At 42.2% G+C, this 24,645-nt stretch overlaps 1 protein-coding gene across 3 annotated transcripts in view; it reads right to left on the minus strand.

The window, feature by feature from the left end:
- Positions 1-24,645, minus strand: part of Ctnnd2 (catenin delta 2) — an 810,770-nt gene that overhangs the window by 46,364 nt on the left and 739,761 nt on the right. For all 3 annotated transcript variants that reach the window (XM_021182851.3, XM_021182850.3, XM_029469859.2), the window contains one exon: positions 1,738-1,948. In XM_021182851.3, coding sequence (XP_021038510.1) covers positions 1,738-1,948 — 211 coding nt within the window. The remainder of the gene's footprint in view (positions 1-1,737; positions 1,949-24,645) is intronic.

Consider the following 24,645-nt stretch of genomic DNA (forward strand, 5'->3'; position numbering starts at 1 on the left):
TCAGATTAAATGAAACTCATGAGATCATCTACAGATACAGAACATGTGCATATTTATGGCAACCAATCCTGGGCCACATCTTGCAGGGCAATTTTTTGGGTTACCAATGAGGAGTTGCTTTACTTCATAGATTATTGCTCAAAAAACCACCTTTTAAATAGTTTCACCAAATAGTTTTCTTTGGCCATAAGACTGACCAGAGCATTTTTTTTCTCCTCAGGGCTCACTGGGTGTCACTCACTGCTGAGAGATACTCACAACGTAAGGGATTAGATCGGTGGCCAGCTACCCAGCCCAGCTTTCTTGCCTTTCAATTCAGAGAATGTTCTTTAACCTTGAGATGTCTCATAAATACAGGCAAATGGAGTGTTGCTTTCAACTGTGATTTTATTGTGCCATTAAGTGTATATGCTTAAAAAAAAAGTAACAAATATATATTGGCCTCACGAGCACTTCTCTTTCTAGAGAGTTGCAGGTCTGGAGAAGCAATATAGAGAATACTTTGTAGAGTCCTGGCTGTGAACTGTGCTGTTTTATTTTCCTCTAGACAGAACATCACCAGTTGTACATAATTCAAGCTCCAACTCTACACTGCACAATTGCCTGACTCCAGTGGGTTTCACTCCTTACATAAGAACAGACTCAGATTTTACACGGTACTGCTGAATGAACCGATTTAAGGGTCTTGGGGTAATTAAACATCTCTCCCAAAACTTTTATAACACACTGCCAGTAACTTGGGTTAAATGAAATAAGGAGAAGGAATTTCCAGAGTCTCAAGGAGTGTTCCTCACCATCTTCAATAACAAAAGAAAATTTTAATTATTTAGCATTTGGATGTAAAGGAATAGGACACAGGGGAAGAAAGGCAAGAAGTAGGCAGGGCTTTGATAATAAAAAGTTCATGTATTTAATCTTCTTTGATGACTCAGAGGGACTTCTAAAAGACAAAATTTAATTAAGAGCTGAGCAGGTTTCTGTAAAGAATGATATGCTAGCAGATATACTAGTACTCTGGGTGATGAAGGTTTTTTTCTTTCTGCTTTTTTTTGTTTGTTTGTTTCTGTTTTGTTTGTTTGTTTGTTTGCTTTTTGCATACAGTGAGATACCCTTGTTTCTTCAACCACAGGAAACATTCTCACTTATGGGGATGATGCAGCAGCTTCCATACCAAATCCCAAGTCTTGCCTCTTTTTGCTCCATTTGGCTAAAAGCTCTGCTTTTCTGCTCTTCTCCCACTTATCTTCTCAGATTTGATGATCACTGATTCCGGGGAGGGTCTCAGGACCTGCCTGCCTTCACTCTTAGGTTAGTAAGTGAGGGCACAGTAACTTGTTAAGCGGAATAACCTGCCAAGAATCTCACAGCAAGCGAAGAAGGAGCCAAGATTAGATTTTAGTTCTTTCTGACTCCATAGGAAGGATATAAAGAGAAGACTACTGAACCAAAGGATGGGGGTCTAGTAACCCAGGGACTGGCAACCACAGATGAGGTTCAATGGCAGGGAGATAATATCATGTATCCAGGCTAAGCTGGTTGGCTAGCCTAAGCAGAAGGAACTAGAATGCAGACTGGGACATGAAGTCTACCTTAGCAATGCAAAGACAGTGTTGGCACTAACTTACTCCAATACAAAGACAATGTCACCTCCTGACTTACTCCAATACAAAGACAATACTATTTCCTGACTTACTCCAATGTGAAGACAATGTTGTCCCCTCCCCTACCCAGACTTACTTGTCTCCTTTGCTTTTAGAGATGCCGACCAACTTCTCGATGCCACCAGCATCCCGTAAGGCCTTGGCATTCTCCATGTTCTTGGTGATCACTTCATGCAGGGTGCAGCACACGGCTGTCACGGTGTCATCTGACATGGCCTTGCTCCCCGAGTTGTTGCTGTTGTTCCCACCAGGAAGCCGGTGGACCAGGTCTCGCATGGCATACTTGCCTTTAGAAAAGAAAAAGAGAAAAAGGGAACAGTAAATTTAGGAAAGGTCAACGTGGAGGAAGATGGATAATGGAGAGACCGGAACAGAGGAGGAAAAGAGGATGCACGCAGACACTGGATGCTCATCTGTGTGGGGAAATTCAAATACATACATAGAAGGAACAGTAAAGGTGCCCACCAATGGCCACTGGGTCCAGGATATCCTTACCACCACACCGTGTATGCTCAGGTCCTACATAAAGCAGCATGCATGCCTCCCACTTCACACTTTTAATCATATTTTGAATACTTTTCTTACTTGATTCAGTATATATGCAGTGTGAATGCAGCTGATGCCATATTATTAAAAGAAAAAATCTGCATGTGATCAATATATGTGAATATTAATCAAATAGTTTTCATATACTATTGGCTGATTCCTGCCTGAGGAACACAGTACAGAACCAATTGTACTTGCTCATGCATAGGCGTAGGATCTGGGACTCTGTAGATGTATGATTGATTCTCTTTAGGAGTAACTTTATGCAAGAACAATAGGATACCCACTATTTAAAACCATTTTAAAGAGTAGATGAGAAAACCCATAGAAAGCATTTATTCTGTGATCAAAAGAGATGACAGTCTCAATAGATGTCATGCTGAAAGTCACAGATGTAAGTAAAATGTATGGTGATGGACACAACCAAGAGAGATTGGGATCTGTATTTTTATTATTAAATTTAAATATTTATTTACTTTACAACCCAGTATCAGCCCTTTCTCTCCTCTCAGTACCCCCTTAAGCAAGTCCTCCCCCATTCTATCTTCTTCTCTTTTGAAGGGGAAGCCCCCCTCCAACATCAAGTCTTTGTGGGACTAGGCATATCTGCTCCCACTGAGGCCAGACAAAGCTGTCTATTTAGGGGCGTGGGATCCACAGGCATGTAGGCAACAGGCTCAGGGACAGCTCCTGCTTCAAGTTGTGGAAGGATAAGGATAGAAACCCACCCAGAAAACCTTTAACACAAAATGTGTCTTGCCTACAAGATGTGCAGGGACAAAGGCAGAGCAGGAGCGAGGGAATGGCCAACCAATGACTGCCCCAAATTAAGACCCATCCTATGGTCAAGAACCAATGCTTGACACTATTAATGGCACTCTGTTATGCTTGCAGACTGGAACCTAGCATAATTGTCCTCTGAGTGGCTCTACCCAGCAGCCAATGGACACAGATGCAGAGACTCACATCCAAACATTAGATGGAGCTTGAGGAGTCTTAAGGAAGAGTTAAAAGGAGGACTGAGGGACCTGAACAGGACAGGGTCCCTACAGGGAGATCAACAGTCAAATAACCTGGAACACTGGTGGCTCCCAGAGACTGTACCACCATCAAAGAGGAAGCACAGGATGGATCTAAGGCCCCCTTGTTCATATGTAGCAGATGAGTAGCTTGGTTGTCACATAGGTCTCCCAACAGCTGGGATCTGACCTTGACAAATAGTCGAATGAGGTATCCTGTACACTCTGGTAACCTTGTCTCTTGTATGAACTTTTATTGCATGGTTCTGTAGCACAGCATTTATTAATCTGGCATGTTTTTCTTTGTGTGGAAAATAAAATAAAACCCAGATCTGCATCCTTAATTCACTTTAACATCACTAATCTTGCCTCTCCCAAGATCAAGGTACTTACAGTGACAGATTTATGGAGTGTTTTTAGACTACAAAGCACTTTAGACATGACCAACAGGACAGCAAGACAATTAATGTGTCCCACCCCCTGCTTCCAATTCTGTTCCTTCAATTTACTTCTGGAGGTAAACAAGAGCCTGCAGCAAAGTTGCCTGTCTCTAAATTTTTGGGAGCTGGAATTGGCAAACAGTCCAAGTTATGTCCCTTACACACCCCCCAATCCCCCAACTAGACATATGTAGCCTAATACATATTAGGCTCATGTAGTTACATGAAATAATTTACCTGCAACATGCCTCTAACTGACTCCTTCTTCTGCTGACAAACTGTCTAGCAAGTAGCAACATGGGGCAGGAGAAAGAATCCCATGGGAATAGGGTATATCTTAGCTCCAGGCAGTAATAAATAAAACACAGGGCTCTGTAATATGATATTTTGATATCTGCTCTTATCCTTATTTTAGCGGCTTATTTTAGCATGGACAGAAAATGCTGATGGTTAAATTACAGAAATAGAAGAGTGTCTGCATTCAGTTGATGACAGTAGAGGAGGTGTCTGACAGAAGTGCTTTGACTTGAAAACCCCCAAATGTGGCAGATTTATTCTCTAATGGCGGCATTCAAAGTTTCTGGAGAGGGTGCTTTGAATGTGGATAGTCCTTGGAGCAAATTGCTTGATCATTAAATCAATGCAGTTTTGATGAAGAGTTTGCTGCCGTTGAGCTGAGCATGCCTGTGATTTTATCTAAAGCCACTGGAAGACAAATCTGTCGACCACTGTGAGAAGAGGGACATGTCCTTTCCACCTGCCTCTGTACAGGAAGTGAGAGAAGGAGGAAGTCCTAACAGCGGGATTGAGAGAAACTTTGTTAAGTATGTGGGACATTCACACTTACATTGAATGTGGAAGACTGGTCTTGAGACCTCCATATTGGCAGGGGTTGAAAGCAAAATATATTGAAAGAAGAGAACTACTTGCAAAATTTCTTAGTGGTTTTTATTTCTTTTTTTTCTGTTCTGACTTAAAACAATTACAGGGGCAAAGTTATAATAGCTTACTTAGAAGAGTGCTTGTTTATCACACCTGATGCCGGAAATCCTAGTTTGATGTCTAGCACTTGGGAGGTGGGGCCAGAAGGATCAAAATCTCAAGGTCATCCATCCTTGCAAACATAGAAAGCTTGAAGCCAGCCTAGAGGACTTGAGACCTTATCTCTAAATATGCCATCAATCAATCAATCAATCAATCAATCAATCAATCTATATTGGAATATGTGTGTGTGTGTGTTTTCTTCATAGCTTCCTGATTTATAAGGCCTATAGAAGACACAACTGTTCTGTAATATTCATGAGAATAGGATTCCACCCCACTGGCAGGCAGCTTTCCATTCAACTCTGTAAGTCATGCCATGTGCCCAACATAAACAAGACCAGGAGTCACTGTTGCTGGAACCTCATCGGAACCATTTTGTTTCCAGTATACAACACACAGATCATTATTGGACTGCTAGGGGTTCATCTCAAGTTATCAGAGCCTACCTATACTTTTAACATAAACAAGACCAGGAGTCACTGTTGCTGGAACCTCATCGGAACCATTTTGTTTCCAGTATACAACACACAGATCATTATTGGACTGCTAGGGGTTCATCTCAAGTTATCAGAGCCTACCTATACTTTTAACTAGCCAAGTGAAGATGCCGATCAGGTGCAAACACTCCCAGGTACAGGACTGCTTGTGTGACTTTGCTGGTTACTTTGATAACATAATGCTCTTTCAATGTCTTTGTTTCTGTGGTAAGAACAATTGAGGCATTGTCTTACATCTGATTGGGCGGGAATATTATTGGTATGGGAAATTGGGGCAGTAGAAAAGCTTTTCAGCTCTTTCTGCTGTTTGGAAACTCAGGCTAATCAAGGGGGAAAGGGACATATGACCCACAGAATAATGACAGCCACAAGGGACCCTCTGCGCTGGGCTTGTAAGAGTAGTTTGGTGAAGATAAAAACTGGTTTGGCTTGAGGAGGTTGTGGAAGCCTTCTCCCAGGAGGTGGGCAGTCAGTTAAGAACCCTCTGTCAGCTGCGGGAGGGGCAAGGTCAGTTGGTATTTTATAGAGAACATTCTGTTACATGAAATGGTCAGTAAGATTAAAAGGGGAGAAACGTGGTCTTTTTCTTAATCAGGCTTTCTGACCTGGGTTCCTGTAGACACCATCAGCAGCACGACTCGAGGTAGCCTGTCTCTAAGTGCTCCATACTCCACAGCTGCTCTGACTCCCAGTGTTTCTGAACACTAGACAAAGCCATTCTTGTGATGCAGTAAGAGGGACAGTAGTCCCCTCCCCTCTCCAAATCCCAGCTATTCTTTAGGCTCCGTGTAGTCTGAGAAGTCCATCTTTGTGTCAGAAGCCATGGGATAAGCTAAAGGGGGAGTGGGTCAAACTTATTTTCACAGTTTAATAGTATCAAGGAGATCGGATTGCTCACTTCTTTTCTCTTTAGTGATAGAAATGGACAGAGATACGTGGTTCTAGGGCCTCTTCTTAGAGAGGACGTGGCAGCAGATGGAGATCCTCTTTCTTGGAACTGGAGAGGAAACAGCTTGGAAGTTCTACAGGAGCCAGAGACCTAATGGGTACCTGGAGTGCAGCAGCATGGACTGGCAGAGGTGAACAGTATGCCCACTTGTGTTTGTGCATGCAATGTTACAATGTGTGTGTGTGTATACATATACACATATATGTAAATAATTATTCATATTTTCATATATGTCATGTTGTAATATATTACAACTAAGAGACTGAAAGAATCCAAGAACAGTATAGTCTCAGACTACTTTAAGTTGCTGTGTTGAAGAAAAATATTTTCCCAAAACACCTTTTACAAAAGAGAAATGCAGAAGTGTTTCCCAATGAGTAAATAATCAGTCACACATGTCCCGTGAAAAATGAGAATCAACAGAGTACAAGCTGCTGGGCTGGCTAAGGTGAGGGAGGGCATGTTACTTTAAAGACTTAAAGAGGCTTCAGCATTCTTCCCCCAAGGTGCAAAGAGAGGCCGTGCATTTTCAGGCTTCTTGCTTAGTGGGATCTATCTTATGCAGGATCCCATTTTTTCCTTCATTGGAGTATTAACAGAGACACTGTAAACTTCCACTTCCAGTTTTACTAGATGGCTAATCTGACTGTTTATTTAAAATGGTGTGAACTAATAGGGTGTTTAGGTTGAAATTTAATGACAAGAGTTTTACAAAGTGTTTTTTTTATTATTTTGTTATGAAAAATAATTGTGCAGATTCTGTAAACTAACTTACTCCATTTGTCCAATTCTAATGTCTGTTTTAGAGAAAGTACTGGTCACTAAAGACAAATGCACACCAAATGTCAATACACTTGGTGATGTAGACTGTGTTGCTCTCAGTATGCACATTCATGTTACCCTTCAGGAGGTACAAGAAAGACGAGTATCATCGAAAGAGGCAGTGCCAGTGGAACTCGAGGAACACAGGCAGCCTCCTGGACTCTCATTGGTCTCCGGGAATAACAACTCAGGCACTTGCCTTCCAGTCTCTTCTCAGCCAGTGAGGAAAAAGAACACTGGACAAATGCTATAGGTGACTGGTTTAAATTAACATTTATCACAGGGCCCATGTGCGCGCATGCGCTCACACACACACACACACACACACACACACACACACACAAGGAAAGTCTAACACCGGGAGAGGTGTTTTTGCTATTGTTACTGCTACTGTTTTATTTTAAACATTATCACTCGGAAGCAAGCCAGCTTTACTGTCTTCAGTCACTCAGGGCTAACATTCACATCTTGTGTCCTTTAAGACCTGTTTTTGAAACTGCTTTCTCTAAATCCCATAGTCAAGCTTGTAACATGCAATCAATCAATCAAATAAATAAATAAATAAACAAATAAATAATTTAAATGTAAACCATTTTTAGAGTTTCCTAGACACCAAAATATGTTCTACTTTACCACAGGAAATATAGGATGCAAAAGTTTAGATATGTACAGCATTTTGCAGATATTTATGTGACAACATTTATGGTGATAATTGTCCCGCTTAAAAAAAAGTGTAACAGAGGAATTAAGTTTGACAGCTCACATCCTGCATCTTAGTCCTTGGAGACTGATGTGAAGTTAGAGGCCAGGCTGAAGCTTACAGTGAGACTGTATATAATAGTAATGATGATGATGGTGACGGTTTGACAAATGAACAAAAGCAGAACTCAATTCCAGTTTAGCTGTGTCAGGTATCCTCATCTTGACCAGGTGTCAGCAGTAACTGACAGTGTTTCAGAGAGATGTTTGTTCCCCTTCATTTAAAGGATGGGACGATGATGATGGCCCGCCCTTTAAAACAATGGCTTGAGAGCTACTTCCTGTGGTAGTAACTGTGACATACACTTGTATGGATGAGCTGAAGAAGGCTTGGAGCTTTCTCACTCCGTCTTTGTGTCTAGAGCAGGGGTTCTCAACCTTTCCAATGCTGTGACCCTTTGATATGGTTCCTCATGTGACCAACCATAAAATTATTTTCATTGCTACTTTATAACTGTAATTTTGCTAATGTTATGAATTTCCATGTATTTCGATGGCCTTAGGCAACCCCTGTGAATAGGTTTTCCAAGCTCCACAGGTTGAGAACCACCAGTGTAGAGGGTGCTTGCTCTCATGAGAGTCACTACCTAACTCCTGTGGTAGGACACTTGTCAGAGACTTGGTATTACTGGTTAGAATGGGTATACAACCACAGATGCCCAGTTTTACTGCCAGTAAGGAATTTCTGATCTTCTCTTAAGCTTGATGCTTACTTAAGACCCGTTCTAAACTCTCAGCTCAGCCACGGTGTCCCTTTTTGAAGCATCAAAGTAGAAGTCTGCTTATAGGCTGCTCACACTTGGTGTGATAAACACCAGGCTGTTGCTCAGTCCCTCTTGTGAAAATTAACGTCATCAACAATACAGTGAGGAAGTCGGGATTCTCACAGCTCATTCAGTTTCCAATCAGATCACTCTGAGAAGCTGGATGGTTTGCTAATCCGAGGCCAATAAAATAAAGATTTATGAGCAATGAACGAATCACATGTGATTAAATGAAACACATATAACTGTTGTTGACATTACATTTCAAATTAAGCTCATTATAAAGGCCTCCTTCCTACCTCCTCTGTGCTTAGTTTATTGTCTTTTTCACAGGGTGACCTGGAAAATCTGAATGAAGAGTTCTTCAAATGGAACCCTCTTCTAATGCATCCTTTAGAATCTATTGCAAAGATCCTCCTGAAAATTCTTAAAATACACGATAAGACGAAAGATTGTCAGCAAAGACTACTACTACTATGCTTGGAAATGTAACAATATACATTGATCAATCTGGGATGGATACACACACACACACACACACACACACACACACACACACACACAGAGGCACACAGGACTGGGCAGCCTGCCTGGAGCAAGAGTGACATTGAAACATGACTCAACCCTGAAAATCTCATGTCCAGACAGGAGTAAGGATTGTGCTCTCCTTGTTCTGGGCTTGCACACCCTGGTGCATGACCCCCACTTTCGCCTCCTCTGTGGCAGTCACATAGCCTATGGCCAAATTACAGGCTTAACTCACTCTCTCTCTCTCTCTCTCTCTCTCTCTCTCTCTCTCTCTCTCTCTCTCTCTCTCTCTCTCTCCCTCCCTCCCTCCCTCCCTCCCTCCCTCCCTCCCTCTCTCCCTCTTTCCCTAACTGTCCAGCAAGCATCTGGGATTCCTCTTCAATACTGGACACTCAGGGAGTGTTTCACTGAATATTGTCTAAGAGCTGTTTTGCTGAATACTGTCCAGAAAAGCTATAACTGAAAGTCTTGGAGAAGGCCTCCTACCCCCTCCACCCATCCACCCCAGCTGCAAGCTGGATGGAGATACTGCTGACCCATTCTTTCTTGCTTTCATTCTTTGCAGCCCAGTATATAATGGTGCCTGGGTACCCAAGGGAGGAAGTGGAACTCAGAGTCACACACATATACATATATATGTATATAAATGAAATGTATGAGTATATACACATACACACACAGACACACAGACACAGACACACACACATACACACACACACAAAGTGCCTTTTCTACCTGTGTAATTTCCTTAATTATAGGTTTTCATGGTATATAATGAGCCTCGATCTTATCAGCATGTAATCAAGTAAATAAAATCTGTAACCATGACCTTACCAGAGATGCTACTTTTAAAGCCAAGTAAAATTTAATTAGACATGACAAGTTCATTAAGGAACTAGAGCATTTTGACTGTGAAATTGGTATCTGTAGCAATACTTAGGACAGTTGGTTTATGCCATATGGTTTAGCGGATGTCAGCCCTACAGGTAGCATGGTTAGGACTGTTGAAAACTCAGAAACGTGGAGAAATCTCTGAGCCAGGCAACGGAGGTGAGCCTTGGAAGAGGTGACTCTCATACCTTAAAGTTTTGTGATTTTGATCTAAGTAGCTGGAATGAAAAGAAGCAAGATATTTCTGTCAAAAGAAAATGACCGTTCAAACTAATGGCTGAGTCTCATACCATATGCCTTTCAACTTGGTAACCACAAAACAGCTTTCCTGAATGGATCAGCATTGATTACTATCTGTGTCTATAAAATTAGTGAGACAGACCATCCCACAAGTGGTCACAAATAATACAGCAAAGCAAATGTCTGTGGTGGTGTCCGCACTTTAGCATAAGAGGAGACTAGTATGGGAAACCAGTCCCTAGCTTTGTCTCCCCCTGGGGCACCATGCACTTCAACATCACAACATAGAAACTCATGGGATAAAAAGCACCAAGAGAAAAAAATAAATGAGACATACCCTCATGTTCTTATAGCTTCATATTGGTCTCCAAAGCAACTGCATCTCTGACATGGGCTATCCTCACGGATGATGGCAAGGCTATTCCGTGCATGAACTGCGGTTCACACACCGTATGCATCATACTAAATGTGTCCTTTTTCTATTCCACACATGAACACCAGTTATTAAGGCTGGCTCACTTCTAATAACTCATAAGTAAAATTCTCTTTTTTATTTAATCTTTTGCATATTTTATTGAAAATTTTAATTGAAAAATTTCATACAAATTATTCTGGTCATCATTTTTTCTCTCCCAATTCCTTCCAGATCCTGCTGACCTACCCACAAACAAACAGACTGGAATATCTCTATCTCTATCTCTATCTATCTATCTATCTATCTATCTATCTATCTATCTATCTATCACATAGACATAAAAACACAAAATTGGAAACTACAATTAATATTCAAGAAAAAGACCAGTAAGGCATAAAACAAAAATAAACAAATAAAGCAAAATAAGACAAAAAAAAAAAAGTCTACAAAAATGCCACTGAGTTCATTTTCTGTTGGCCACCTACTGCTAGCACAGGCTTAGATTCTAAAAGCCAGGGTGTGTGTATGATTCCAAGGAATCACTGTGTTTCAGTACAACAGGACTGGTGTACACACGAACTCAGACACTGTGGCAGGAGGAAGGGGACCTGCACAGGTTCGGGTCAGATCGGGTCTCAGTGCTGATGAGAGGGTAAATGGACATGGATCCCAGCCCTAACCAAGAGTCTATCATTCGCTGACATCCACTTGCAAAGAAAAAAATAGTTTCCTCCTGTTCCTCTCTTTATGATACCATCTCTTCACCTCTCCACCAACTCATGGGAAAGAGGCAGTGAAAATGTCAGCCCTATGGGTTAATCATAGAAGTTCCTGTGCTATCATGAGACATGTTCCACGCATGGTAGATTGGAACAGATAGTTTGAAAGATGCATTACTTTTTAAATGATCTTCCTTTATGTATCTGTTACTGTACTTGATCAAATACTTATTTAATAGAAGAAGTGGGCAGAGTTGGGAGGGATCATTTGGATGTGGGAATACATTGGCCGGTGTGGATAGAGCTTGAGATACATTCTAGAAGACAGGTTACAGTTTCTTATCATTTATCTAACAAGTGTGACTTTTCAAAAAAAAAAGTACCAACTTATAACATACACAAGAATCTATTTCATATGCCTGAATTGATAAGCAGTTGGCTCAAGGAAATGGTACAAAGAGTAAGTAACATTTTGAAAAAGAGATGCTATTAAACAAGGTGGAATCTTTTCACATTACTGTGTGTGGTATGTATGCTTCCCCAAGAGTTATTTACCCCCAGTGAATAGCCCTTTTCATCTCTTGGCAATATAAATTGGATTGTATTTTTGGTACCTTGACGATCTTTCCAGAGGAAGACACTGAATTAGATCTGAGGAGTTATCACACTGCTGAGTGTCAAAGACCGTAAGGAAGCGAGGGGAAATGCAGCAGAAGGTGGTTAGGTTATGCAGGCTTAAGGAGCACGAGAACGATTCTAAAAATACAAATGGCAGCTAATTAAAGGGAGGCTGGCTGCGGGAGTTTGCTGAATCAGAAGTGAACTGATTTTTAGAAATATTGAAAACGATGCAAGCAGCAGATACACATTTGAACAGGATTTGACTAATTTGATTAATTATTAAGTACGATAGCCCTCAAAAAGAATCATCTCAACTCGTCGACTAATTTTAGCAGAGATGAGAATATTCGAACTTAGCTGATGATAGCTTCAGGAGAAGGGCTTCTTCTTTGTGGTTAGAACTGATATCCATCAACAATCGAAGCCTTTTCCCAAGGAAAAAAATTAATAAAACAATAGTCTGCCCAAGACAGCATGATCTAGTATTTCCATAATAAAAGTTTGGTTTCAGGAATGGTGTCTGGTTTATCCTCTGCCCTGAGTACACTGGGATGCTGTGTTGTGTGTAACAAGCAGCCGAATGATGGATGCTAAAAGCCCATAACTGCATTCTTGGTTTAGCAAATTGATCTACAACACTGCCAAAATGGAAAAACAAAACAAAGCAAAACAACAACAACAACAACAACAACAAATTTCAATTAAGGCTACCAAGAGAGGACTATGCTACTCCTCATAGCTTGTGTTACACAGCAGTCCACTTTTTCAAGAACATTCACATCTGTTGTTGGCACTATCTTACATAGAAGACAAATGCAGTTCGGAGGCATTAAATGATACGTGTCAGGTTGTCTCTTGGTCCCTGCAGGTCTCATGAGCAGGAACTTCCCTCTGCACTGTCACCCTGCTCAGTCCTTTCCTGAAGCTCCTTCCTAGGCAAGACCTTCCAAACTCTGAGAAAGTTGTCCACCATCTTTTATTCACTTGGGTATCCCATAGACACTCATCAGAGTTCCACTCTGTGATTGGTCTGTTGGACTTACCTTTCTGACACTGTTATAAACTTAATACCAGATACACTCTAACAACATGATGTCTACTGGTCAATTAATGAACAACTGGGCATGGACTGAGGGCAAACAATGTAGGAAGGAAGAGTGCTTTGACCTCTGAGAACTGTGCCCATGCTTACATGTTCTGCTGCAGCCACCCATCTCCATGAAAAAGGTCCTGGGAACAGAATATCCATAAGATGTGGCTAAAACAAGTTCATGTAGCCTGTCTGCGGGAACTGCTGTACTTAACAGCCAAGGCATTGGCACATGATTTAGTATCAACAAGTTTAGTTCAAACTAGGAAAGTTAATGCCCTGCATTATCCCATGGAAGCCCACAAGTGCAGCTACTTGGCTAACTAAGCTTCATTCAGGCTTCTCCAAATTTGCTTGAACAAAGAGACTATGCAACCCTTCTTGAGAACTATGATGCCAGGGGTCACTCAATTGTTAGTGCATCTCTCAATCTTCACCAGAGAAGATTCATTTTTGTAGTAGATGGAGATTTAAAAAAGAAGCCCACAATTGGTTATTGTGCAAAGGGTACGAGATTAGAGATGCTCAGCTGTAAATGAGGCACTTAGATCACACGCCTCTCTCCAAGGGTCAGGTGTCCATGTGAATTGATGCTGTTGTAATACTCAGAGGTAGTGAATGTCTGCAGCAAAATGATATTTGCTGAACCTGTCATGGCCACTGCACACACGAATACACAGTGAGTATGAAAGAATATATAAGAACTATGTAAGATCAAGTGAGAAAAGTTTCAGCATGGGTATACAAGGTGGTCATGATGTCTCACTCCTAGCTGAGGAGCTACTGGTTAGTGGTGGTTTCTTGGAGAGTTTTCTTTAGGGAGGTGAGCCTTAAGAGGCTACTCCTGCTCCAATAGATGGTCTCGGACCCACGTGCACACAAGCACCATTAAGTGGACTCAGAGCATTATAAAGAGCACATAAAGGTGGAAAGGATAAATGGTGGGGAAGATACGGGAGAAATGTAAGGGAATGGGAATTGATTTGATCCAAACACTATATATACATATAAACTTTCAAACATTAAAATAATAAAGATGATGGAGAAAATTTATGTTTACATTGGCTACGCTGCCTTATTCCTAGATGCACGGCCTTATTCTGACTTAACATATGCATGCTTCCTGTGACTATTCATCCACGCCTTGTTTAGAGACATAAAGACGTATAAGGAAAACATAGTATTTACTGAAACTTTTATCTTTCTCTTAATCAATTAAGTATATATGGAAGAATTCTCAATGTTGCTATTCAAATGCAGGAAGTTTTCCATTTTAAATTCACTGATGGTTTTGTTGTCTGAAAATCAAACAATTGCTTTCCATGTTGGTACCTACTGACAAGCTAACAAGTGTCTCCAACAGTGAGCTTCTGTTTGTACTACGTGCTGTCAGGACCAGAGAGTCTTATGTGATGTTCTGTAACTGGTTCCCAGTATATGATTTCACTCTGTAAAACTGGCTTGTGAAAGGTTTCCTGTAGAGCAGAGACCAGCCTCAGAAGGTAGGTGGCATGATGTAGGTAGAACGGGTAGGGTGGGGGAGGGGCTGGTTGGAAAGTTACTCGATCTCTTTTCCCAGCACAAGATGAATCATAAATTACATGCCAAATCTGCTCCAGATCTTCTGAAACCCCTGTCTCTCTCATGCTTAAGGGTTAACCACCCCCCATCCTGGTATGAGGGGTTGGGTATAGGCTCTTCTAACCAAAGTAATAGCTCTTTTTGAGTTTGAGTTTGGGATTGTTGTTGCTGTTGTTGTTGTTGTTGTCTGTGATAAAACACCCTAACCACTCTAACCCTGAATAACTCTGGGAGGAAATGGTTCATTTTTATCTCATGCTCTCCAACCCATCACTGAAGGAAGTGGGGGCATGAACTCAAGTCAGCAGCTTGAAACAGAAGCCATACAGAAATGTAGTTTATTGATCCTTCAATTTCTCATGTTCTTCTGGATTTCTTATATAGCCCAGGTTGATCTTCCTAGGGATGGTGCTGCCCACAGTGGGCAGTGCCCGGACACATCCATCATCAATCATCAGTCTTTCACAGTCATAGGCACAGGCCAATCTGATCAGGGCAATTCCTCAATTGAGATTCCCTCAAATGACTTGGGGCTGTGTCAGGCTGACAGCTAAGCTAACTAGAACAAGCGAGCACTGTTACTTAAAACAAAAGGCAGAAAGAGCATCCCATCACTCACTCTTACTTGGATGGCTTTTTACTCGGATAAGTTTATAAACTTTGAAGTTTACATCAAGTGTATTGTGTGGTTTCTGACCACTGATGTATTTTGTGCTTTTTCTTCACGAGAAAAACACTTGGCATCTTTCATATTTTTGCAATACGTGGAATTTGAGAGAAAGAACATTAGAACCCAAAGATATTGAAAAATTATTTTAATAACAGTTGGCTTATGTCTTAGATATTTCTCCCAATTCCCTAGCTTGTGAAAATAGTGTTCCTATGAACTGTAAAAATGTCTTGGGCCACATAATATTGAGTGCTTCTCTGTGAATTAACCACAATGGACATTCTAAATGGCACTGCCAGCATTATTAATCTGCCAGCTCATATACTGGAGGCCTATGTGTGCATAAAATTAAAACTTATTGGAGTTATATTTGATGAGTTTGAAAGTTCTTTTGTGTGTGTGTGTTTGTGGTACAGTAAGAAACACAACAATTATATAAACTACCTTGAAGGAGACATAAAGGGAAAGAATAAAGGAGAGGCCAAGCACATAATACGGAAGCAAAAAAAAAATGAGCTCAGAGGACAAAGAATAGATCAAGGTTTACATCTCCTAATCCCTCTCAATCAAAACGGCTACATATGAGATCTGAGCCCATCTGATAGCCCACTTATTACAAGCAATATTTAACACTGCGAGATTCTAGGGGAAGAAAAGGCACTGGGCAGTCCTTTGGCAATTCCTTTATTGTGGTGGGATTTCGCTGGCTGCAAAGGAGGAAGACATGATGAATGGGAGAGATTGCATGGAAGATTAAAAAAAGCAGAAAAATATTAGGCACTGGGCATCTGTGGTTCAATTGTTCCAAAGCCAAGCAAACGCGTGGTGTTTTAGCTTTCTCATCTATGCAGTCAGCTTTGGAAATCTCCAAGTGTCTATTTGTCTCGTTCACTGTGGAGTCCAAGCAAGGGGTGGTGACACTGCCATTCACAGAAGTCTGGGAGCTAACTGGCTCAAAGGGCACTGGTCTTACATCTTCCAGGGGTTATTCTGGGAACTGGGGAGAGCTGTCTCCGCCCTTCTTTATTTTCCTGGCTGTGCTTGAGGTTGGTAAGAATGACTGTCTAGCAGTGTTATCGCCTGAAGTAGTACGGACACTAAGTGTGTGCTGCACACTGCCCTGGAATTCTCTCAAATGTATTTCAACATGCTTGGTCAGAGAACAGCAAGGAAAATAACTGCTTTTAAGGATCATGCAAAAGCTGGCACTTTGGTCTACAAATAACTTATTATTATTTAACAATCACGGTCATTAATCCAAAAAATTACAACAGAAGCTGCAACTAAAGTTCCTTATTAGGCAAATATGAGTGGGTGGGGCCTTCATATTCAAGGAGTATTTTCAATATACATTCTGCAATCCAGTATGAACAGCCCCTACTCTATTAAACTCAAAATCTTTAGGCATTTATAAGGATGTTTGAAAGAAGAACTGGGCAGATAGTACATCTACAAGTCAGAAGGTTCAATGATATTTGATTGGCCTGACACAATTCTATTAGTTAAGCCAAGTTTAGGAAACAACTGTTGACTGGTAAGTTGCTAAGGTCAAGCAGAGGTAATTATTTTCCTAAATACCAAGTGGGTGAGTTCAGAATAAATACTGAATGAAGCCTGAAGGAAAATTGTCACCCAGGAAGCTGTTTGCAGGATCAGCAGCAAACAGCTGTGTTCAGATAAACTAGCTAGAGCAGAGGTGGAGAGGACTGAGGGACTCCCAGGTATGGCTCCAGTTGGCAGATGAGCAGATCCCAAGACACAGGGACACTGTGCATGGGGCTCTTCCATTCCTTCTGCATTGGTTTCCTGTCACTGTTTCATCAAATGACTTGAGCAGGTTAGTGTTTCAAAGTCAGACACAGATTTCTTTTCACCCTTCTGGGAGCTTTGAGTCAGAAACCACAAGATACAGGGAGAGCTGTATGCCCCTGAAATCTACAGAACATTTCTTCAACTCTAGCTAGAATCTGGCAGCCTTTCCAGAGCGAGACTGCATTTTGTCAGTGTCTTTGCACGGCCTTCTCCTCTAAGTACGTTGCTTCCTTCCTCTGTGTCTCAGGAGGCCTCTCATTTTTGGACTTAGCGCCCATGTGAGTTCTTCACAACGGTCTCATCTCAAGACTTTTGCTTCTATCTTCAAAAATTCCATTTTACACATAAGGTCACACTCACAAACAGAAAATATCTATTTTTAACCCACCCAGTTAGTGCCAGCTCCCTATAGCAGCCCTAGCAAGTAAATGTCTGGGTCAATACTGAGGGTTAAGTACATGTTCAGAGCAGAAACTCTGAGCTGGAGACCACTAGTAACGGTTACCGGCACTTTGCTTTGACACCTGTGTACGTACAACCACTCTCACAGGTGATTCCATGTGATTTGTCATTACTCACTGAGTGGCGTTTGAGATTTCCTTGTATGGCATGCACACCACTGAGCTAAGGTTAGTGCTGGAGACAAAATGAAACATCAGCAAGTCCATCGGCTGCTGGATGATCAGCATCCCTGTGTTCTCCTGTCCTAGTGCACTGGGAAGCAAGAGCTGTGAGATCTATGGTGTTATCCAAGCACAGCCAGGCGAGATAGTGATCCCAACTTCTGTGCCTGCAGAAAGCCTTCCCTAGTGACATAAAGTCCGTGCACCAACAATATTGGAGCTAGAAAAGGAGTTTAGCTTTTATCCCAGGTGACTGCTCTCAGTGTTGGTTCCCCTGGGAATCTTGAAGGGGTTAATTATGTAGGTTTAATTATTGCAAATATCTCTGTGAGGCTGTGCTTTTATCAAGGAATGCATGTGTGCTTATGGTCTTTATTCTGGAAATTAAAAGATTACTTGGAGCAGGGCTCTACTGCTTCATAGAAGCTGAAAGAACTGCCAGCGCCTGCCTTCTTCTGTCCATGGGGAAGTGTTATAGGAAAAGGCTGGCCACCTGCTCCTCAGAATACACACACACACACACACACACACACACACACACACACACACACCACATACACACACACACACCACATACACACACACACAGATATACACACACACAACCCACATACACACACATATACACACACATACACTCACACATATATACACACATGCACACACACACACACACACACACACACACACACACCATACACACCACACATGCAGGATGCATGTGAGGTCACACATGAGCACGCACCTTCTTCAGATGTTTTAAGTAGTCTGGAATGTTAGTTCAGATTTAACGTTATGATGTGTGCTGTGTTTTGTTTGTAGTTTCTTCATGAGTGCATGTGCATGTGTGCATGTGTGGCTGTATGTATGCGGGTCACATGTGTGTGCAGGGTGGGGGTGTGGAAGAAGAGTATGCATAGAGGCCCAAGGCTGATGTCTGGCTTGTCCTCCATCACTCTTCCACCTTATCATTAATTTATGGTCTTCCAGTCAACCACAGGGCTCACCAACATGGACGGTTTTCCCCTAGCCAGATTGCTCTGAAAGACTCTCTGCCTCCATTTTACAGCTGAGCCTCCATGCTCACCCAGTGTTCCCTGGGTTCAGGGGATCTGAATTCTGGCCCTTTTTGCTTGTGCTAAAGGCGCTTTAGTCAGTGAGACATCCACTGGTCCACACACTATGTTGTTTTTTTTCTAAAAGGATTCCTGCATACATGTATTTGTTAGTATACCTTGTGTTGCCTATGAAGCCAGTGGGAACCACACAGTAAGCCATTTCTAACAGCCACATAAGTATTCCTAGAGCACCTTCTTGTGGTCAGTCTTCCCCACCCCAGTCCTCCTAGTACTGCTCCCATATTACCTGTAGAGAATAAAGCCATTTAGGCAATTAGATGAGGGATGTGTTCAGACGTATCATCTGGCTGGATCACACAGTAGGTTCGGTGGATTTTCTAGTTGCTATTTTCAGTTTTATGTGCACATAATCTATGTCTCCTTTAAACACAGGAAGGATCTTTGGGGGGGGGGGAAATATGCCATTTGCTGGTTTCCAAGGCTTCTTAGGAGATGTTTAAGATCCCTAGTGTTGATAGCCAGTCTAAGGTGCTTAGTGCTACCCACATTTAGGTAGTGAGGACTATCCTATGCATACCTGACTTCTATTGCTGGTTTATACCACTGTGACAAAACCTATTTCCAGGCATTATTAAACGTGTCCCAAGAGAGTCAAACTGCTGCCTGTTAGGAGCAATGGTTTCAGAATGTCAGAGGTGGAACCAGCTAACTTCTCAATAGGTGGCAGGCAATTCTGAAAGTCACAGAGCTACAGTGTCCTGGTGTCTACTCTGTATTCCTCTCCCTGTCTCAGTAACATCATAAGCTTCAGGCACTTCATACCTTGTGGGTTTGCGGAAGCTTTGGTGTGATTATAGGGGCAGACAGGAGATGTGATTTGCTGTAACTGACATAATACAAATTGCTTGTCAATTCCTTCTCACTTGTCTGCAGAGTGCAGCCATGGGAGAACACCTTCAGAGAAGAAAATGAGTATGTAAGCATGCCTGGAGCAGAAGCTGTGTAGGAAACTGAGTGTGGAAGTATGCACTGGCACAGATGCTGTACAGGAAAATAAGTGTGTAAGCATGCAGGGAAACTTTGAACCTGGGGAATGAACTTGTCAAGTACACTGCGAGAATTCCTCACTGGCTCCCTGAGATACTGGCAAGCCCCGAGCTCCCTGCTTATGCATCTTCCCCTACACTGTAGGTGTGTGTGTGTGTCCCCATCCCTCATCTGCAAGGATTTCTGAAATGCCATCAAATTTGTAATTACTGTCCACTCTACAGGTACATGACTCTGCCCTTTGCTGCACAGTACAACTTCAGCAAATAACCAGATTTTGTAGCAATTTTATAAAACTAACATAAAACATGCCTTTTCCATAAGAGAAATATACTTTACCATTTATAGCTCTTTGTTGTCATTCCCTTTAAACTATATGCTACACTCAATTTGTCATAGTGAGGATATATGCTGTGTTCTATGTGGCATTACAGATAAGGAGTAAGGACTCCCAAGGGAGACATTGCTAGCACTGGGTTCATGGTAGGGCCCAGTAACGCTTATTGGAAGAGTCATGGAAATTGAATAATGTGGTTCATCTCTATGCATATTCTTAAAAGTTATTTTAAAAACTAGTTTATGGTACAGCATTCTTGGATGTATTTTACAGCCCTGGGATTTGGACCGTGTACTCCATTTCTCCTTACAAAGCTTGAAGCACTCTCTCCTTCCTTTAAGTCACCCTGTGCATCTTCTTGGGCTTACTGACTTGTAGCTATGAACCAAGAGATCATGAACACTTTCCCACAAGAAACTCACTCCAAAGTGTCCACCAAGGCTGGACTCAGAAAGCCAGCCGACAGAGACCTCAGGATGTGTTAGATGTTTTCACTGATTCGGCTGGTTCCTGTACCTTCAACATTCTCTCCTTTAAGATGCCTCTCTACTCTACAGACAGGACCTTTACACAGAACACAAGAGGGGAGACACCGACAGCAAGTGCCTAATCTATTTCAAAACACCTACGTTTTATTTGTTACAACTGTAACTAACATTAATTTAAGGTATATCACAGTAAGAGCTGTGTTTCCTTCAAATGCAGCTCCCAAGGTGGGAGTTGCTTCTTGGCAGAGTGCTTGCAAGGCTAGCCCAATGCTCTGGGTCTGGCCATCAGCCCTGGAAAGAAACCTGCTCTCTCTCTCTCTCTCTCTCTCTCTCTCTCTCTCTCTCTCTCTCTCTCTCTCTCTCTCTCTCTCTCTCCCACAGTCTACAGCCACCTAGCCAAGGAAACAGAATCTTATCTAGAATAAATGACCTTGGAAGCTGGTCTGCTAAAACTCAGTCTTGCAGGAAACCAGAATGCTATCTCTAGGCACCATTCAGAACTTCTATTAATAACTGGATGCAAATGACCAAGAGTCAGTGCCTGACAGCTTCTCTAATTTTTGTGTTTGAGTCCAATTTAGAATTGGAAAAAAAAAAAAGCCAAATGCATACTCTTCAGCACTTCGAAAGAACAGTGTGTGGTGTCAGCTTCCCCGGGCTCTCAGCCTCCAATCAGGGCTCACAAAGGCCCTCTCTCCCAAACACACACACAAAAGCACAACACACACACACACAAACACACACTCTTGCATAGGCACAAACACACACACAAACACACACACAATTGCATAGGGACACGTACACACACAAACACACACATGTGCATAGGCACACACACACTCACTTGCACAGGCACACACATACATACATGCAGTTGCACAGGCACACATACACAAACACAAACACACACACACACACACAGAGGCACACACACACACACACACACACACTTGCACAGGCACATGCATGCACTGGAATAGCTACTGGGTCTCTACCTTTAGATGCCTGGCAAGTACAGATGATGGTATCTGGATTCCCCGCCACAGAGAGTTCACAGCCTATGACTTTGGACTTTCTTTGGTAGAAGTTTATACCTTCTCCATATATACCTTCTTCTGTACACTGCCCAAAGTGTCTCATGGGTTTCCTCCTCACAGGTCTCCAAAGGACTCCTAATGAACTGCTATTGCCATCTCTAGAATGGAGCATGTTTTCTCAATGACCAGAGTGCCAGTTGGTTCCTCTAAAAGAACAGCACCTGAAGGGTTATCTGAAGTTGATGAGAATCGTTGGATGAGGGAGAGGTATCTATGGAATCTATCCATGAAGTCATGTGAGAAATGGAGACTCAGTGTGGCTTCCTGGTTAATTTTACTGATTGGATAGGAATGACAGATGAGTTGTTGAAGCCCTTGCCTTCACTGACAAGAACTTGAACCACATTAAGTCACTGCTCAGCCCTGTGTACTTGTAACATCTCCTGATGTGTCTACCGATCTTAGGTGCCAGGGAGAGGATAATACAGCCACTGGATACTGATGTGGACAGTGTGTGACGGTGTTCCTCCAGGAACCAGATACATCTGCTAGTTTTGAGAGCTGGGTTATTTCCCACTTTCCCCAGCATTTTAAAGCTACAGATCCTGTAGTGTCCGCTCATCATGAACTTGAAGAAGGGATAACAATTATTTTTCCACTCCACCAATACCCATTGACAGGCTGAAATTTTGTTGCTTTGAACTCATTCAGATGACAAATATCTACTTTTATGGGACGAAGCTCAGAACTTGTATTACAGAGTAGCTAAAACTCAGCTTTAAAATGCAATTTAAAAACCTTAGCTGTTGCTTGCCGTTTATCTGTAACTTAGATCTGTGTATTGAAATTTTTATTTATTTTTAGAAGGTGTGTGTCTGCATGCACATTGACATCAGGGGCAACTATGAAATCAGCTCTGTCCTTCCACTTATGTGTGGGTTTGGGAGATCTAACTCAGGTCCAAAGGCTTGGGCTGGGAGCACCTTTACCCTCTCAACCATCTTGCTGGCCCCAAAGCTGTACATGAATAAGCACTGTTATTCCTCCATGCCTGCTCTATTGTGAACTCCCAAAGCACTTTTCAAAAATGCATCTCAGTGATATAAACAGGCAAGTAGGGTTTCAAACGGAACAATGATCATTCTCCACCCAAATAACCCACTCCTCGAGACCAGAGAATCTACCTGCATGTTTCTTTCTTTTCAGTGTCATCAGGCTATCTATCAGTTTTGAGATGTAAGCCTCCTTCCAGACTGCAGAGAACTGAAACTAAGAACCTCTCATGATTAGAGCAGAGGAACTCGTGGTCAAGAAAACAGAACGTTTGGTCTAGGTGGAAACCCAATGTTTCAGTCGGCCTGATTAGGTTTGGCTTTGGGTAATGGACCACCATGGCAAAATGGGCTAGCTTTGAACCATGCCAAAGACCTAGGCAGAATAATTAGTCTTTTTTTCTTTCTCAGAATTTCCAACCCTCCTTATGGAAGATTACAGGACCACAGCACCATGCAAGGTTGCTTATCTGCCTGCTTCTCCGAGTTATTCAGAAAACCATGACTTTTCCTTTTCTTGGTTCACTCTTTTAAGTGTGCTTTCCTCCCAACATTTTGGGCTGTTTATACTTTCTCTAGAGCCTCCCTACTTGCTGTGTGACTGCAGGTCTATGCCAGCTTAAATGGCATGGCTGTTTTTCCTCTCACCACTAATGTCCTCCTCAAGGCTGCTGAGGTCGTATGCCTTGCCTGCATTTTTTAAAAAATTCTATAGTACTTACTGTCCTTGTGTTTTTGAGTCTGTTCCTGAGTTCTTTCATTAATGAGACCATGAGCCCCAAAGAGGACCCCAATTTCTCCTGCATCGCCAACTTTGCTTCCTCAACACTCAGGCACACATGGCTTCACAACGCATTTACATGCAAGTCTGATTCTCCTCATTAACACTACTCAGTTATCGTCATTAGCATGGCTTGCTATTCCAAGAGATTCTGACCCAGGCAAATAGCTTGATTGTTCCATACAGCAGGTTGTTGGAAAGACCCGCCAATGCTTTAACCGAATGCATCAAAGGATAAGCTTGTATCCTAAGACTGTCAATTCCTGCTTTTACCAACCCTGAATTCTGGCCAGTCCCAGAATTGAAAGGTCTGCCTTGTAACCAAGTTTCAGATTCTCAATCTCTGCCCTGCCCTGCTAAGCTCTCCCCTCTCAATACCCAGTCCTTGGGTACTGTCCTTTGCCACAGTCAAGTTCACAACAAATTCAGCTTTGTGTTAGCAAAGATCCTGGCAACACTAAGGACCCTCATCCCGCCCTGCCACATACAGGCTTGCCTGAAGTCTGGCAAGACATGCTTCACTTCTTTACCCTCTAAACTTGATAAAGAAATGGAGCTTGGGGGAGGGGGCGGCATCAGAGATGATGGAGTGAATAATGTGAAAAGGGAAGCCCACCTAATTGCTTCTGCCAAGATCCTGGATAGACCCTTAGAACAATACAAAGATAGTGCTTACAAGCAGCCTCCTCCTTGAAGGCAGAGCTTTCTGAAAATTAAACTCATACAAATCCTCTCTCGTGGCAAGAAGGAGACTGACCCTCAACACTGGGGTGAGATACTGCCCCTGTACTACCTCTGAGTTCTTCCACTTACACTGGATGAAGCCCTACCTCCCCCCTTTCCTGTTAAATCTGTCCCCAGTTGTTCAGTGACTTTCTTATTACATGACTGAGAATAAAACTTGCCCCTTCATGGAAACCTGATATTATCACTCCACCTGGCCTTCCTTCCACAAGGCAAGTAACTTGATTCCTCAATACAGAACATTGTGTATAGCAATCAGGGACTTAATGGGTTCATGAAAGTTCAGAACTAGGTGCCCTGGGTGTCCTATCTATGCTGGATGTCCCTGGTCACAAACTGCTTATGGTAGCTGGAGTTGCTATAGAGGCAGCTGCGCTTGGCTATGCTGT

Source organism: Mus caroli, unplaced genomic scaffold (genome assembly GCF_978045245.1).
Source record: "Mus caroli unplaced genomic scaffold, Mus_caroli_1 scaffold_16, whole genome shotgun sequence".
Lineage (NCBI taxonomy): Eukaryota > Metazoa > Chordata > Mammalia > Rodentia > Muridae > Mus > Mus caroli.